This window comes from Nanorana parkeri, unplaced genomic scaffold (genome assembly GCF_000935625.1).
Source record: "Nanorana parkeri isolate BGI_ZX_2015 unplaced genomic scaffold, ASM93562v1 scaffold1239, whole genome shotgun sequence".
In the NCBI taxonomy this organism is placed as follows: Eukaryota; Metazoa; Chordata; class Amphibia; order Anura; family Dicroglossidae; genus Nanorana; species Nanorana parkeri.
Genome location: NW_017307507.1, coordinates 470,293 through 487,035, shown reverse-complemented (window position 1 = coordinate 487,035; position 16,743 = coordinate 470,293). Strand labels below are relative to the sequence as shown.

Genomic DNA, 16,743 nt, shown 5'->3' with positions numbered 1-16,743 from the left:
TCCTGCCTGGCACATTGGGGTGGGCAGTGACATCAGTGAGCTAGGCGGGATGCCGGCCAGAGCATTACAGTTTGCAAGAGCTCTTAGCAACCTAGGACGCTCTGGCCCAAAAGGGGGTGGCAGGCCCCCCCCTTTCATGCGACCCAATGAGATGCCTAATTATAGGGCCGGCCCAGTTTACCCTCCTCCAGCCTGTGACTGGATAGCGAAAGGAGAAGCCACAGTCTGATGAGCTCATCTCCCTGTCACTCTGTCCTCTCCTTCTCTCAGCATGTCCCTAGTCAGCAAAACTGACCGGATCCTTGTGCTGCTTCTCACTCGCTCTCTCAGTCTGAGTAACTTTGCTATAAAAGTGCAGGGGAGATCAGATTACACACACAGCTAAATGTTTTAGAACAGGGGTGGGCAACTCAGGCCCTCCGGCTGTTGTGGAACTACAAGTCCCATGAGGCATTGCAAGACTGACAACCACAGGCATGACTCCCAGAGGCAGAGGTATGATGGGATTTGTAGGTAAAGCACAGCTGGAGGGCTTTATGATACAGACATGTGAGAGATGGCGGCGGGGGTTCTGTATAAAGCTCAGGAGATCAGAGCGGGATGGCGGATGTTGGAGGCGGAGCTCTCCCTGTGGTACAGAGAGCTGCTGCTGCTTCCTCCCCGCTGGCCATTACCGGGTGACATTTACAGAAAACAGGATGTCCCCCCGTCCGACGCTCGCTGCAATCCCCCTCTGTACTTTCCAGACCGTGTGCGAGCTCCAACAAACAGGAAACTTCTTCTCTGTCTTATCTTCTTGTGTATCGGATCTTCCTGAGAGAAATAAAAAGTCATTTAGGGAGCATAGACCTAGAAGCATTGATTTAGGGTTGTGCTCTCCAACAGTCTCATGTGACATGTCTCTGGCCTATGACTGTCTCCTGAAGCATGTCCCCTGTATCCAACCACTTCTACAGTATTCACAGTCTCTGACCATCTCCTGTAACATGTCTGCAGTCTCTGACCATCTCCTGTAACATGTCTGCAGTCTCTGACCAACTCCTGTCGTTTGTCTGCAATCTTTGACCATCTCCTGCATCATGTCTACAGTCTCTGACCATCTCCCGTACCATGTCTGAAGTCTCTGACCATCTCCCGTACCATGTCTACAGTCTCTGACCATCTCCCGTACCATGTCTGCAGTCTCTGACCATCTCCTGTACCATGTCTGCAGCCTCTGACCACCTCCCGTACCATGTCTGCAGCCTCTGACCACCTCCCGTACCATGTCTGCAGCCTCTGACCACCTCCCGTACCATGTCTGCAGCCTCTGACCACCTCCCGTACCATGTCTGCAGCCTCTGACCACCTCCCGTACCATGTCTGCAGCCTCTGACCACCTCCCGTACCATGTCTGCAGCCTCTGACCACCTCCCGTACCATGTCTGCAGTCTCTGACCAACTCCTGTCGTTTGTCTGCAATCTTTGACCATCTCCTGCATCATGTCTACAGTCTCTGACCATCTCCTGTACTATGTCTGCAGTCTCTGACCATCTCCTGTACCATGTCTGAAGTCTCTGACCATCTCCCGTGCAATGTCTACAGTCTCTGACCATCTCCCGTACCATGTCTGCAGCCTCTGACCACCTCCCGTACCATGTCTGCAGCCTCTAACCATCTCCTGTACCATGTCTGCAGTCTCTGACCATCTCCTGTACCATGTCTGCAGTCTCTGACCATCTCCTGTACCATGTCTGCAGTCTCTGACCATCTCCTGTACCATGTCTGCAGTCTCTGACCATCTCCTGTACCATGTCTGCAGTCTCTGACCATCTCCTGTACCATGTCTGCAGTCTCTGACCATCTCCTGTACCATGTCTGCAGTCTCTGACCATCTCCTGTACCATGTCTGCAGTCTCTGACCATCTCCTGTACCATGTCTGCAGTCTCTGACCATCTCCTGTACCATGTCTGCAGTCTCTGACCATCTCCTGTACCATGTCTGCAGTCTCTGACCATCTCCTGTACCATGTCTGCAGTCTCTGACCATCTCCTGTACCATGTCTGCAGTCTCTGACCATCTCCTGTACCATGTCTGCAGTCTCTGACCATCTCCTGTACCATGTCTGCAGTCTCTGACCATCTCCTGTACCATGTCTGCAGTCTCTGACCATCTCCTGTACCATGTCTGCAGTCTCTGACCATCTCCTGTACCATGTCTGCAGTCTCTGACCATCTCCTGTACCATGTCTGCAGTCTCTGACCATCTCCTGTACCATGTCTGCAGTCTCTGACCATCTCCTGTACCATGTCTGCAGTCTCTGACCATCTCCTGTACCATGTCTGCAGTCTCTGACCATCTCCTGTACCATGTCTGCAGTCTCTGACCATCTCCTGTACCATGTCTGCAGTCTCTGACCATCTCCTGTACCATGTCTGCAGTCTCTGACCATCTCCTGTACCATGTCTGCAGTCTCTGACCATCTCCTGTACCATGTCTGCAGTCTCTGACCATCTCCTGTACCATGTCTGCAGTCTCTGACCATCTCCTGTACCATGTCTGCAGTCTCTGACCATCTCCTGTACCATGTCTGCAGTCTCTGACCATCTCCTGTACCATGTCTGCAGTCTCTGACCATCTCCTGTACCATGTCTGCAGTCTCTGACCATCTCCTGTACCATGTCTGCAGTCTCTGACCATCTCCTGTACCATGTCTGCAGTCTCTGACCATCTCCTGTACCATGTCTGCAGTCTCTGACCATCTCCTGTACCATGTCTGCAGTCTCTGACCATCTCCTGTACCATGTCTGCAGTCTCTGACCATCTCCTGTACCATGTCTGCAGTCTCTGACCATCTCCTGTACCATGTCTGCAGTCTCTGACCATCTCCTGTACCATGTCTGCAGTCTCTGACCATCTCCTGTACCATGTCTGCAGTCTCTGACCATCTCCTGTACCATGTCTGCAGTCTCTGACCATCTCCTGTACCATGTCTGCAGTCTCTGACCATCTCCTGTACCATGTCTGCAGTCTCTGACCATCTCCTGTACCATGTCTGCAGTCTCTGACCATCTCCTGTACCATGTCTGCAGTCTCTGACCATCTCCTGTACCATGTCTGCAGTCTCTGACTCTGCGCTTTCCCTGCAGTCTAATATTTTTTAGGCTCCTGGAAGTGAATATTATTTCTCAAGACCTGATGCCTGAAATCCCCGAATGTGACTGCAGCCAGGACACCGCGCCAGCTCTTTCATAATACGTCTGATGACATCTCAGCGTTAGGATTGGTAAGCCTAAAGAGGACCTGTCATTTAGTAACGGGCCCAATGCTCTTTGTAGCGCAGGTCCTGAGTGGCTTCAACATGGATCCCAGCAGCACAGGGTGGTCCGAGCAGCACAGGGTGGTCCGATACCTACAGGCAGGCTTGGGTGTGAAGGGGTTAACTGAACCAGACCCACTCATGCATCCATGCATTCATTAGAACATCACAAAATGTACTTTTTTTTTTATTGCAAGCAGTGCAAAAACCTTAATGTCAGTCTGTGGCAATATAGCAGAGCTCAGACGGAGAGAGGGAGGAGCGGTACAAGGAGCCAGTCAGCTGTGCTACAGAGCTCATGTGCTAACAAGGGGCATGCTGATGGGAGGAGAGAGCAGAGTGGCAGAGAGAAGAGGCCATCAGTCTGATGCTTCTCCTTCACTGTTGGGAGTGGGACAAGTCCGGTCAGTATTGCTGAACTGCAGCAGTCACGAGAAAAGAGGAAGAGCCAGGAAACTACAGGGAAGGACAGAAGGTGGTAAGTGACAAGCCTTAGCCAGGGCTGTCCCTATAATGACCCAATGGGGGAAGGGTAGTTGGCACATATATGGCTCATTGGATCACATGGGGGAAGGGGAGGTGGTTGGCACACATGGGGAGCTCATTGGGTCACATGGGAGGTGGGAGGGCAGCAGGCATTGGGCGAGCGTATTTCCCATGAAGCCGTGTGAAGGGCCGCCTCTCGCTGTTATTTTTTTTTCTGTATTTGCAAAGGTCTTGCACAGCTGTGGAGGACTCCGCATTTGGGCAAAATATCTCAATGTCTTGCCTGGAAGGCCTCCAAAGGGCCATAAGTGACCATCATAAATGGTCCCTCTTTGACTTCAATGTGGTTGGGGGTAGCGCAAAGAAGGAATGAGTTTTCACAGCTCCTTTCCTATGAGATATACAAGGCTCCAGAGAAGGGCTTCCTCTAGAATTGGATAGACGTTGAGGCCCCATGTAGGAACCCAAGTTATATTTACAAACATACCAACATTTTTTCCCCTGAATTCATTATGAAGTTCATCTTGCTGCTCCTTCAGGAAGAGTGAAAGGTGTTAGATTTGGCAGTAGGCTCTGGATTCACTGAAGTGAAAGTGGGAAGGTTACTTCACTCAATGTATCAGACCTTCCAAGATGACTCATTTCAGCCAAGCCTCAGTGTTCTACTCCATGCCAACCCTGCACTGGCCCAGTTCAGGAGTATCTGACACATACAATGTTACATAAAAGAGATATTACAGAGTATTGTTGGTCAGAACACATTCCCGAATATCATTTTATTACTGCAATAGTTGCTACAAAGTAACATTTCATTGTTCTTATTTGCTTGTTCCACAATTTCGATATGCTGTGACTGCAGATCTGTAAATGCTCCCTCTAGTGGTCATCTGGGGAAATGGTTAACATCTCTGCTGAAAGACTGCTGATGAACCATAATCCATTTTTATTTGGTTTGACCTTGAGCAAGACTTATAAAATCTCAAATGATTCATACAAAACCCTACCAGCTCACCCCTCGTAGGCTACTTGTTTTTCACCCTCCGTAGGCTACTTGCTCTTCGTATTCTACATTGTCTTTAGCCCGATCAAAAATCTTCTCTGGTGCTGAGAAGTTGAAGTCTTGAGAAGTTTTAGTCAATGAGATGTTAGCGAATGCTACTGTACATTGCGCAATGTTGTAAGTATAACTCCAGGGTACAAGAGTGAGGACCTCTTGTTTGACCATAATACAATCAGCACCTGGGTACGAAGAGTTGACCAGGAAAGAAAACTATTGGCAGCCATTTTTTTTCTTAAGGTCTCTAATCAGATGGCTCATTACCATGTGTTTTCAGGGGTGTATTGTGTTGAACTATGTACATGGTAAGATATATACTACATGGCCAGAATTTGTGGACACCTGACCATCACACTTATATGGGCTTGTTGGACATCCCATTCCAATTCAATGGGTATACTATGGAGCTGTCTCTCTTTGTTCCTACACCCTTCTAAGGGTTTTCACAAGGGCATGGAAACTTTATAGCAAACATCGTCAAGGCATCCCTCAAACTTGTAATTTAATGGGTGAGCGTATATCCCTTGAAGCCGTGTGAAAGGTCCCCTCTCGCTGTAACTGTTTTGTTTTTGTTCTGTATTTGCAAAGGTCTTCCACATCTGTGGGGGACTCCGCATTTGGGCAAAATATCTCAATATCTTGCCTGGAAGCCCTCCAGAGGGCCATAAGTGACCATTATTGCAGTTGAGGGGAGTGCAAAGGAGGAATGAGTTTTCACAGCAGAAGTCCCCATGAGATATAAGAGGCTCCAGAGTAGGGCTTCATCTAGAATTGGGTAGAAGCCGGCTTCCTAGCCAATCAGGTAGCCGGCAGATGGGTCATAACCCACCTCCTGGCTTCCTGATTGGGAAGGAAGCCAGCTGCCAGGTCCCTCAGCATTGCTGGTCAGGGGAAGATGTCCCTCTGACCGGAAATTCTGGTATCAGAGGTAAGAATCGGAGCTACCGATACTAGTATTGGTGCACCCCTAGTTGTGACAGTACATAAGCTTATCGAAACAATGCCACAGCAAATGCATATTGTAATCAAAGCTAAAGGCGGTCCAACGAAATATTAGCACGTGTGACTTTTTTTGGCCGGGCAGTATATGAAGAAGACATATACTGCCTACTGAATCAAGCTCATAGGTGGCCCGTTTCATGTTATGGGCCTCTGTATGGGTTGCTATGTTTGCTTCCCGGTTGATGTGTCGCTGCGACATCTCATCTCACTCTACAATTGGCCCCGTCTTTGGCCCCGTCTCATACACGAGCATCCCGTGTCTTATTAGTTGGCTTCAGGCCACCTGCAAGCGTTGCTGTTTCACTTCCTATTTGCAGAGTGCGGTGACTGTACAAGGCACCTTCACATCGGAAGACAAGCTTTGATAATATCACAAGTGCTCTATGAACTTTCCTTTCAGCAGAGGCGTCACCATTTTTCCCCCTCCGCTGTTTCATATATGAATACTTTTCCCGTAGCCGCCCAATATCTGGTTATGTTGCATGTTAATTATTGAAAGCCGAATCCCGGGCAGATATAAAAGACACGAGTGAAAGCAGCTTTGTATTCACTGATGCATCATTACATGTATTTGTTTTTTATATGCATGCCGTGTAAGTGCCGTGAACTTGGCTTGGTATCAGCCTATTGCTGTCCCTGTATAACAGAGGTCACGCTGGGGGAAGGAGAAGCAGCAGAAGAAACCAACCAGTGCAAGGAGCACGCTGATGGGAGAGGGGAGAGCAGAGCGACAGAGAGATGAGGTCATTGATCTGCTTCTTCTTTCACTGTCCCATCACAGGGTGAGTGTGGGAAGAGGTTAGTTAGCATTAGTCCCTCTCACTGGCCCTATTCACCACTAATGGCTATTGCTGCCATTGAAGCTGGCTATCCTGGCTGTGGACTCAAGGAGCGTCACTTCCACAGAGATTTATTTCTAGAATTTCACCTAAACTGCTCAATGAGTAAAACTGAGAGTTTCCGCAGAGGCGAATTTCCACTAATCAGATATTTTGCACAAAAAAAAAAAAGAAAATCAAATTTGCACAATAGTTCTGCTTGTCCCTAGACACGGATATGTCATTTTTCATGTCTACCTAAAAAAAGTGTATTTTTATCATTTTATTTTTCGGGTCCTAATAATAGCCAATAAAAAGATTAAACGAGTAGACAAAACCATTCTCCATTCACCTTAAACCAAGTTGTTCCTGTTCCACCTGTCTTGCCGCGGTGGAGTCTACAAAGGCAACGCTCTAGTATATGTCTTTGCTTTATGTGAGGACGGTACTTAAAAATATTCTTGGCCGTAATTGCATGGAGATGCACAAACAACAACAGGCCGTGTTCTCACATAGAGGACATTTTTGTCACCATGCTCTTTGAACTAGAGCACAGCCGGTATTTAAAGCTGAACCTCAGGCTCAGTAGGGGAGGACTAGGAGCCAATCAGGTGTGCTGCATGCAAAAGTGCTGACAAAGAAGATGCTGATAGGAGAAGAAAGCAGAGGGAGCAGAGGGGCGACCTCATCAGTCTATGGCTGCTCTTTTGTCGTGTCTGCAGGGTTGGGGGTGAAGAGAAGTCACTACTGTATTCCTTCTACGGTCTACACCTGGGGGGTTAGAATGCCCTAGGTGTCACCCAACTGGTTGTGGAGCAAAGGGAGTAGAGGGGTGACATCATCAGTCTATGGCTGCTCTTTTGATCTGTCGGCAGGGTGAGAAGAAGACACCGCTGTAATATTTCTACAGTCTACAGTGGGGGTTTAGAACTTTCCAGGTGTCACCCACCTGGTTGTGGAGCAGAGTGAGCAGAGGGGTGACCCATCAGTCTATGGCTGCTCTTTCATTGTCCAGTCAGCAGTAAGGGGGTGAGAAGAAGACACCACTGTATTCCTTCTACAGTCTACGCCTAGGGGTTTAGAACTTCCCAGATGTCACCCACCTGATTGTGGAGCAGAGTGAGCAGAGTGGTGATCTCATCAGTCTATTGCTGCTCTTTCATTGTCCAGTCTGGTACCAGTATGCCTGGTACCATCTGTACCTGGTTTAGAGCACCCCAGGTGTCACCAGCCTGGTTGTGCCGTGTGGCAGAGCTGTGTAGATCACAGAATTGGATGGGTATTATATCTGTGGAATTAGCCGCTTGTCTCAAGTGTGTTTTGAAGAACATCTGATAAGATCACATAAAGTAAATGCACCCCTAAAGAGTAAGTGCAGTGTGCAGTGGTATCTTGTGGTGCAGGGGTATCTTGTGGTGCAGGTGTATCTTGGTGTTATTATAAAAATTGGCGCCAAGCCTTCCAAAAAAACCTATAAAAATATCTACTTTCTAAAAGTCAATTGTTATTCCTTAGGCGGGGGCCTGGTTAGAGAAACCACGCCCTGGAAGTAGGGGCATTTCAGGGCAGCTTTTCTGACATTTGTAGCATCTGTGTAGGTACACTATTTTTACGCCTTTTTAGTTGATCTTTCTTCTAGTCTGTAATGTGGGAGGTTGCTTCTTGTACTGCCCACATCAGAAGAGCCCATTACCAGGTCTTCACTGACTCCTCATAGTCCTCAAGTCTTCCAGTAATTGTGTTCCGGCATCACAATGCAAGAGGTGGGAACAAGACCGGCCAGCTTGATGGATGGGGATAGATTTTCTGAATGGAAGTTGTTCTAGGACTGGCCCAGATGCAGCACAGCACACTGGCTCTCTGCTCCGCCTCTTTGGGCAGTGGTAGATATCAAGTAAACATGGCAGGTGGTCTGAGGAACCCCGGGGGATCAGCTGAGAGATGCAGGGTGCCTGGTGCCTGCTACGCCCCCAGTAAGCAAGCCGGTCCACAGCAACGATGTGCAGCTCATACCGAAGAAGTACATGTGGGCAAAAAGTGGCTTAAAGAGGCTGGAGGAGATAATCAGCACTGAGATGTAATGAAGGGTGAAAAAAAGGTAAAAAGTGTTTTGTTAAAATAAACATAACAATTGTTTAAATGTTATCCAGTCGGGGTTAACATTAGTTCACCTAAGTTACTCTTGCCATGGAGAGCGTGGGAGATGTTGGCAGCCTTCCATGGACCACATGGTATTAGAGTACAAGGGTAACCTCGTTCAGCATTTTTTTATTCACGTTATCAGATGTCACCCCAGTTAACGTCTAAAGATTCTGATAGCTACCACGGCAGAGATCAGATGAGAACTTGTCCTCCTGGCTGGTTAGTCTCACAATTGAACTTCATTTTTTACCTTGGGCTCAATATCTCCTTCCTGTCACATTAACATTTAAAACTGAAATTGAACCGACTTACACTCCACCGTGTGAATAACATGGCACGTGCAGACGAGGGACTTGGCCTTTAAGAACCCAGCACAAAATACATTTTAGACAATTGTGGACACGTGCCTATCAAACCTTCCTACTGCATATGGCCAAAAGCATGTGGGCACCCTTCGAAATGATGGAGTTCAGGTGTTTCCATTGAAGGGTTAATTGTACAACATGCAAAGACCTTTTAGACAATTGTGGGCTTCCCACCTTGTCATAACAGTTTGGTGAAGACCCTTTTCTGTTCCAGCATGACTGTCCCCTGTGTACGAAGCCATAAAGACAAGGTTTGATGAGTTTGGTGGGGGAGAACTCAAGAGGCTTTTAGAGAACCCTGTGCTCAACCTTACTCAACAACTTTGAGATGAATTGGACCGCCAATTGTGAGTCATATCTGCTCATCCAGCATCGGTACCTGACCTCAACCCTACTGAACAACTCTGGGATGAATTAGAACATCGATTGTGAGTCAGATCTTCTCATACAACATCGGTACCTGAGCTGAACCCTACTGAACAACTTTGAGATGAATTGGCACACCAATTGGGAGTCAGATCTTCTCATCCAACATCAATAGCTGACCTCATCCTTATTGAACACCTCTGGGATGAATTAGAACACCAATTGTGAGTCAGACCTTCTCATCCATCATCGGTACCTGATCTCGACCCTACTGAACACCTTTGGGATGAATTAGACTGCCAATTGTGAGTCAGATCTTCTCATCCAACATCGGTACCTGACCTCAACCTTACTGAACACCTTTGGGATGAATTGGAACACCAATTTGGAGTCAGATTTTCTCACCAAAACATCAGTACCTGTCCTCAACCTTATTGAACACCTTTGAGATGAATTGGAAAACCAACTGGGAGTCAGATCTTCTCATCCAACATCGGTAGCTGACCTCAACCCTACTGAACACCTTTGGGATGAATTGGAACACCAATTGGGAGTCAGATCTTCTCATCCAACATTGGTACCTGACCTCAACCCTACTGAACACCTTTGGGATGAATTGGACTGCCAATTGTGAGCCAGATTTACTCATCCAACATCAGCACCTGACCTCAACCTTACTGAACACCTCCTTAATAGATTAGAACACGGATTGTGAGTCAGATCTTCTCATCCAACATCAGTACCTGACCTCACAAATGCTCTTTTAGCTGAATTGGCAAACATTCCCACCAACACATTTTATTCAAAAGTTGAACTTAACCTTTACCAGTAACCTTTCCTGGAATCACCTGAACTCAACCATTTGGATGGTCGTCCACATACATTTGCCCATTAGCGTGAAATAGATTATATTGGGTTATATTTCCCTGAGTCCGAAACGCCAGGAGCACTTTTATTAAGGCATAAATGACATCTCCTTGCGAAACAAGTTCCCAATGACAGCTCCAAAAACCAGACCTTTATTTATAGATTTGGCAGCCCATCATTTTTCATTTTTTTCCCCCTGCCTTGCATCACTTAATAAAAAAAAAACCTCTTGGGCGGAGAGGAAAAGCCATTGAAAATAGAGAGGAAATGCTGCCATTTGTCCCCTTGTATGGGCAGGTCAGTGGTTAGCATTACAGTGTGCTCTCTCGCCCCCTCTGCTCGGCTCTCTCTCGGAGAAGTACAGTATCTGTTTAGATTTGTGTCTAAATTTAAACACTGATTGCTTCCCCTCCCCTCCTCTCTCTCTCTCTCTCTCTCTCTCGCTCTCTTCAGTTTAGCAGGACTAGTTTAGTGGGGAGGGTCCCAGTTCTGGTATCTCACAGCCTTGGGACAGCATGCTAAGGCAGCCTCAGTGCTCTGAGTGACATCAGGAGCGGAAGCCACCAGGCAGAACGTTTCAGAAGTTTCATAAAAGTTTTTCTGCAGAAGTCTGACATCCGCGGCGCGCACGCTGCACCCCTCTGAAGATACAGGAAATGGAGGTAACTTTTTTCCTAAAATAAAACTTGCACTTTGCCTGCTTTGAGCTTATTTGATGTTGGACGGCGTGAAGAGTGGCGATGGCCGGTACGCTAATACGGCCGGCTTCAACCTTTAAGCTCTGGGCAGCGAGGATAACGAAATACGAATGCTGGACTGGACACTGCTGAGCTTTTTCTTAGATTGCTTCGTACCTGTCACATGGAGGGTGCCGCTACCGAGCTCTCTTTCGGCCAATGCAACCTTCCTGTGTGTCATGCTGAACCACTGACTTCATTACTTTGAGTTGCCGTCCAAGACAAGGTTGCAGATAAGGGCTTTCGATTGTCTCCGGCTTGCATGCATGTTGTAGGTCCCAGCAGGCACTGAAGTCAGAGACAGCCAGGCAGCTAGCATCTTCAGAAAGAATTTGGTAATGGATGCTTCTGCGATCACTTAGGGTTGCTTTAAAGGTGGCAATATGTGGTACAATTGGATTGTATAATCACCGGTAAACTAGGCTTACCAATTTTTGTTATTTGTATCCAGTCAGGCAGGCCCTTGCTCTACATAGTTGTTGGTAGATCTAAGAGTGACCATGCACGGTACAGTCTGACCATACAAACTTTGTACAATCAGATTTACCAAAATTGTGTAGGAGGAGGACCTACCAAATCTATCCAAGCAATTTGTATCCAGACAATACAATCTGACCATACAATGTTTGTACAATCAACTTTAGATTTACCCAAATTGTGTAAAATGAGGACCTACCAAATCTATCCAATCAATTTGTATCCGGTCAGGCAGGCTGTTGCACTACATAGTTGTTGGTAGATCATGACCATGCACATTACAATCTGACCATACTATGTTTGTACAATCAGCTTTAGATTTACCAAAACTGTGTAAGATGAGGACCTACCAAATCTATCCAATCAATTTGTATCCAGTCAGGCAGGACCCTTGTACTACATAGTTGTTGGTAGATCTAAGAGTGACCATGCATGGTACAGTCTGACCATACAAACTTTGTACAATAAGCTTTAGATTTACCAAAATTCTGTAAGATGAAGACCTACCAAAGCTATCCAATCAATTTGTATCCGGTCAGGCAGGGCCCTTGTTCTACATAGTTGTTGTTGTTAGATATAAAGCAGATTGTACAATCCGACTGTAAAGTGTGTGGTGAGCTTAAAGGAGATTATACGTCCAGATTACAACATGTATGGACACCTCAAGGGTCCTAATTTTTTTTTAAAAGGAACACAGATGACCTTGAAGTGCAGTTATTCCTTGCAACCATTCCATAAGGGTTTATTGTAACCACATTAGTGAGACACGTTCTGATTGGTTGCTCTTTGCCTTGTTAGATAAAAGTAATAGCGTCTTTTTAGTAAAACGCGTGGGCTGCAGTAGTCTTCTCTGCCTGAGATCTCGCTAAAGACGGCAGTGTGCTGATTCTGGACATTTTGGGGTTAAATCGTTAGTATCTTCCCATGTCGTAATACCCCCTTGACCCTGTTTGTTTCCCTTTCTACATTTCGAGAGATATTTCTACATGTGGGTACCCTTGTTCTAGTAGCTGTGATGTTTATAGAGGCTGACGCAAGGCGATAAGTCCGATCCTGTTGGGGACAAGTCTGTTTACGTGCTATTCGGTGGATATACTGTTATTTTTTGAATGATGTACACCGCAGATTATACCGGCAACGTGCAGCGACACGGCACTGTACGTGGAATCTGAAAACAATGTGGTATTGATGTGTGACGAGACATAGAGGAGATAAGGAAGGCTCGGTGGGTGCAGAGTGAAGAGAGATCCCCGTGCTGTGTCTGATCGCCTTCAGCATAATATTACTTGTGGTGCAGAGGCGGCTGGCGGGTCCTCCATTGTAGGTCCGTTGTAGGTTCACTGTAGGTCTCTTGTAGGTCCATTGTAGCTATACTGTAGATCCATTGTAGGTTCATTATAGTTCTATTGTAGGTTCATTGTAGGTTTATTGCAGGTCTATTGTAGGTCCACTCTAGGTCCATTGTTGGTCCATTGTCGGTCCACTGTAGATCAATTGTAGGTGCCCTGTAGGTCTATTGTAGGTCCATTGCAGCTATACTGAAGATCCATTGTAGGTTCATTATAGTTCTCTTGTAGGTTCATTGTAGGTTTATTGCAGGTCTATTGTAGGTCCACTCTAGGTCCATTGTTGGTCCACTGTAGATCAATTGTAGGTGCCCTGTAGGTCTATTGTAGGTCCATTGCAGCTATACTGAAGATCTATTGTAGGTTCATTGTAGGTTTATTGTAGGTCCATTGTAGGTTTATTGCAGGTCTATTGTAGGTCCATTGTTGGACCATTGTAGATTCACTGTCAGTCCACTGTAGATCCATTGTAGGTGCACTGTAGGTCTATTGTAGGTCCATTGTAGCTGTACTAAAGATCTAATATAGGTTAATTGTAGCTCCATTTAAGGTCTATTGTAGGCCCATGTAGGTCCATTGTAGGTTTATTGTAGGTCCATTGTAGGTCAATTGTAGGTTCATTGTAGGTCCACTGTAGGTCTATTATAGGTCCACTGTAGGTCTATTATAGGTCCACTGTATGTCTATGGTAGGTCCATTGTAGCTATACTGTAGATCTATTGTAGGTTCATTGTAGTCCTATTGTACTGTAGATTTATTGCAGGTCTATTGTAGGTCCATTGTTGGTCCATTATAGGTCCACTGTAGGTCCATTGTAGGTCCACTGTAGGTCCATTGTAGGTCCACTGTAGGTCCACTGTAGGTCCATTGTAGGTCCACTGTAGGTCTATTTTAGGTGAATTGTAGCTATATTGTAGGTCCATTGTAGGTTTATTGTAGGTCTGTTTTAGGTATTTTGTAGGAATATTGTAGTTTCAATGTAAGTTCATTGTCGGTCTACTGTAGGTCCATTCTCAGTCCACTGTAGGTCTATTGTAGGTCAGTCTGTAGCTATATTGAAGGTCCATTTTAGGTCTGTTGTAGGTACATTGTAGGTTCATTGTAGTTCCATTGTAGGTTCATTGTCAGTCCACTGTAGATCCATGGTTGGTCCATTGTAGGTCTATTGTGGGTCCATTGTAGTTCCACTGTAGGTTCATTGTAGGTCTATTGCAGGACCATTATAGGACAATGGTAGGTCCATTGTAGCTCAATTGTAGGGCCCGGCATACTACTTTCATCAACTTGGAATCAAAGAACATTTTTGAGAACAATGTTCTTAAAACCAGGTGCTCAACCTGGGGCCCTTTGACACCTATTTTAGTGGCCCTTAGGACCCCTGCAGAAAGAGAAGAAAACAACATTTTTTTTCCTAGCAGTTAAATTGTTTGGTTTATTTCTTTCACTCCATCTTACTCTTTCTGAGCCTTCCATTTCTTTTTCTATCTTCATGTTTTTTTTCCTCTGATCTTCTATAATAATTCTTCTTTAGAGAAAAATGAAATGTAACAGTTGTCATTTTTAAGGGGGTTTAATTTACTCATCGTAGAATCTTGTAATACAAAACAAAGAAGCGACATTGTAGAAGATTAAAAATAAATACGTCACCAAATAATACGTCTATGACTTGTTTCCTGTGTCAGAAGGTGGCAGATCCCTTGGTGGCTCCTCCTCCAAACATTACCAGAACCCCATAGAGAGTGCAGCGTCGTTCTCTCCGCTCTTTGTGTTCTTCCTGTAGAAGCTCGGCACCTGTCCGCTGAGAGGCTTCTTCTATATTCGCGGCAATTTCACACTTAAACAACAGAAATAGCTCAGCATCCTGAAAGAACATTCTACCCGATGCAGAAGAGTCCAAGCGGGTCAATGAGCCCTCCATACATGTCCCCCTGTGGAAACCAATGAGTCCTCCGTACATGTCCCCCTGTGGAGGCCAATGAGCCCTCCGTACATGTCCCCCTGTGGAGGCCAACGAGCCCTCCGTACATGTCCCCCTGTGGAGACCAATGAGTCCTCTGTACATGTCCCCCTGTGGAGACCAATGAGCCCTCCGTACATGTCCCCCTGTGGAGACCAATGAGTCCTCCGTACATGTCCCCCTGTGGAGGCCAATGAGACCTCCGTACATGTCCCCCTGTGGAGGCCAACGAGCCCTCCGTACATGTCCCCCTGTGGAGACCAATGAGTCCTCTGTACATGTCCCCCTGTGGAGACCAATGAGCCCTCCGTACATGTCCCCCTGTGGAGACCAATGAGTCCTCCGTACATGTCCCCCTGTGGAGGCCAATGAGCCCTCCGTACATGTCCCCCTGTGGAGGACAATGAGCCCTCCGTACATGTCCCCCTGTGGAGGCCAATGAGTCCTCCGTACATGTCCCCCTGTGGAGACCAATGAGTCCTCCGTACATGTCCCCCTGTGGAGACCAATGAGCCCTCCGTACATGTCCCCCTGTGGAGACCAATGAGTCCTCCGTACATGTCCCCCTGTGGAAACCAATGAGTCCTCCATACATGTCCCCCTGTGGAGGCCAATGACCCCTCCGTACATGTCCCCAGGTGGAGGCCAATGAGCCCTCCGTACATGTCCCCCTGTGGAGACCAATGATGTCCAGTCATCAGCCTTTGTTGTAGAGGTCACTACATGTGAGGACACAGAGGGCTCACATACACATTGGGGGGAATTTATCAGAACTGGAGCAGCTGTGCATGGCAACCAATCGGCTTTTCTGTCTCAATTTCAAGTCTTAACTGTGCAAACTGAAGAGAGACGCTGATTGGTTACCCCGGGCAACTGCTCCAGATTCTGTCTGCTCCAGTTTTGATAAATTCCCCTCATTGAATCTTTCGTTTACCTTTTGTGCAGCGAATTTGGTTATTTCACAGAAATAACCGAAGAGAAACGAGGGGCCCGAATATCCCAAAACATCGTCCTCAGTATGAATGGTGTGCAGGAGAAAAGTCTGAGAATGTTCTTCCAAATCAGCATCTGACCCAGAACTCATAGATTGCTGGAGGGAGGTCAACTATCCAATACATGGCAGGGAGCAGAGAGGCCGAGAGTGTTCTGAGAGACCAACTATCTATCTATCTATCTATCTATCTATCTATCTATCTATCTATCTATCTATCTATCTATCTATCTATCCTCTCTCTTATCTATCTATCTATCTATCTATCTATCTATCTATCTATCTATCTATCTATCTATCTATCTATCTATTCTCTCTCTTATCTATCTATCTATCTATCTATCTATCTATCTATCTATCTATCTATCTATCTTTCTATCTATCTCTCTATCTATCTATCTATCTATCCTCTCTCTTATCTATCCTCTCTCTCTCTCTTATCTATCCTCTCTCTCTCTCTCTCTCTCTTATCTCTCCTCTCTCTCCTATCCTCTCTCTCTTTCATCTCTCCCTCTCTCTCTCCTATCCTCTCTCTTGTCTATCCTCTCTCTATCTCTCCTATCCTCTCTCTTATCTATCCTCTCTCTCTCTTTCATCTATCTATCCTCTCTCTCTCTCCTATCCTCTCTCTCTCTCCTCTCTCCTATCCTCTCTCTTATCTATCCTCTCTCTCTCTCCTATCCTCTCTCTTATCTATCCTCTCTCTCTCTCTCTCTTATCTATCCTCTCTCTCTCTCCTATCCTCTCTCTTATCTATCCTCTCTCTCTCTCTCTCTTATCTATCCTCTCTCTCTCTCCTATCCTCTCTCTTATCTATCCTCTCTCTCTCTCT

At 46.4% G+C, this 16,743-nt stretch overlaps 1 protein-coding gene across 1 annotated transcript in view; it reads left to right on the top strand.

Moving 5' to 3' along the window:
- Positions 1-10,702: 10,702 nt before the first annotated feature.
- Positions 10,703-16,743, top strand: part of RCSD1 (RCSD domain containing 1) — a 52,224-nt gene continuing 46,183 nt past the window's right edge. The window contains exon 1 of the mRNA XM_018568745.1: positions 10,703-11,065. Within this exon, the coding sequence (XP_018424247.1) occupies positions 11,060-11,065 (6 nt within the window). The 5' untranslated portion in view covers positions 10,703-11,059. The remainder of the gene's footprint in view (positions 11,066-16,743) is intronic.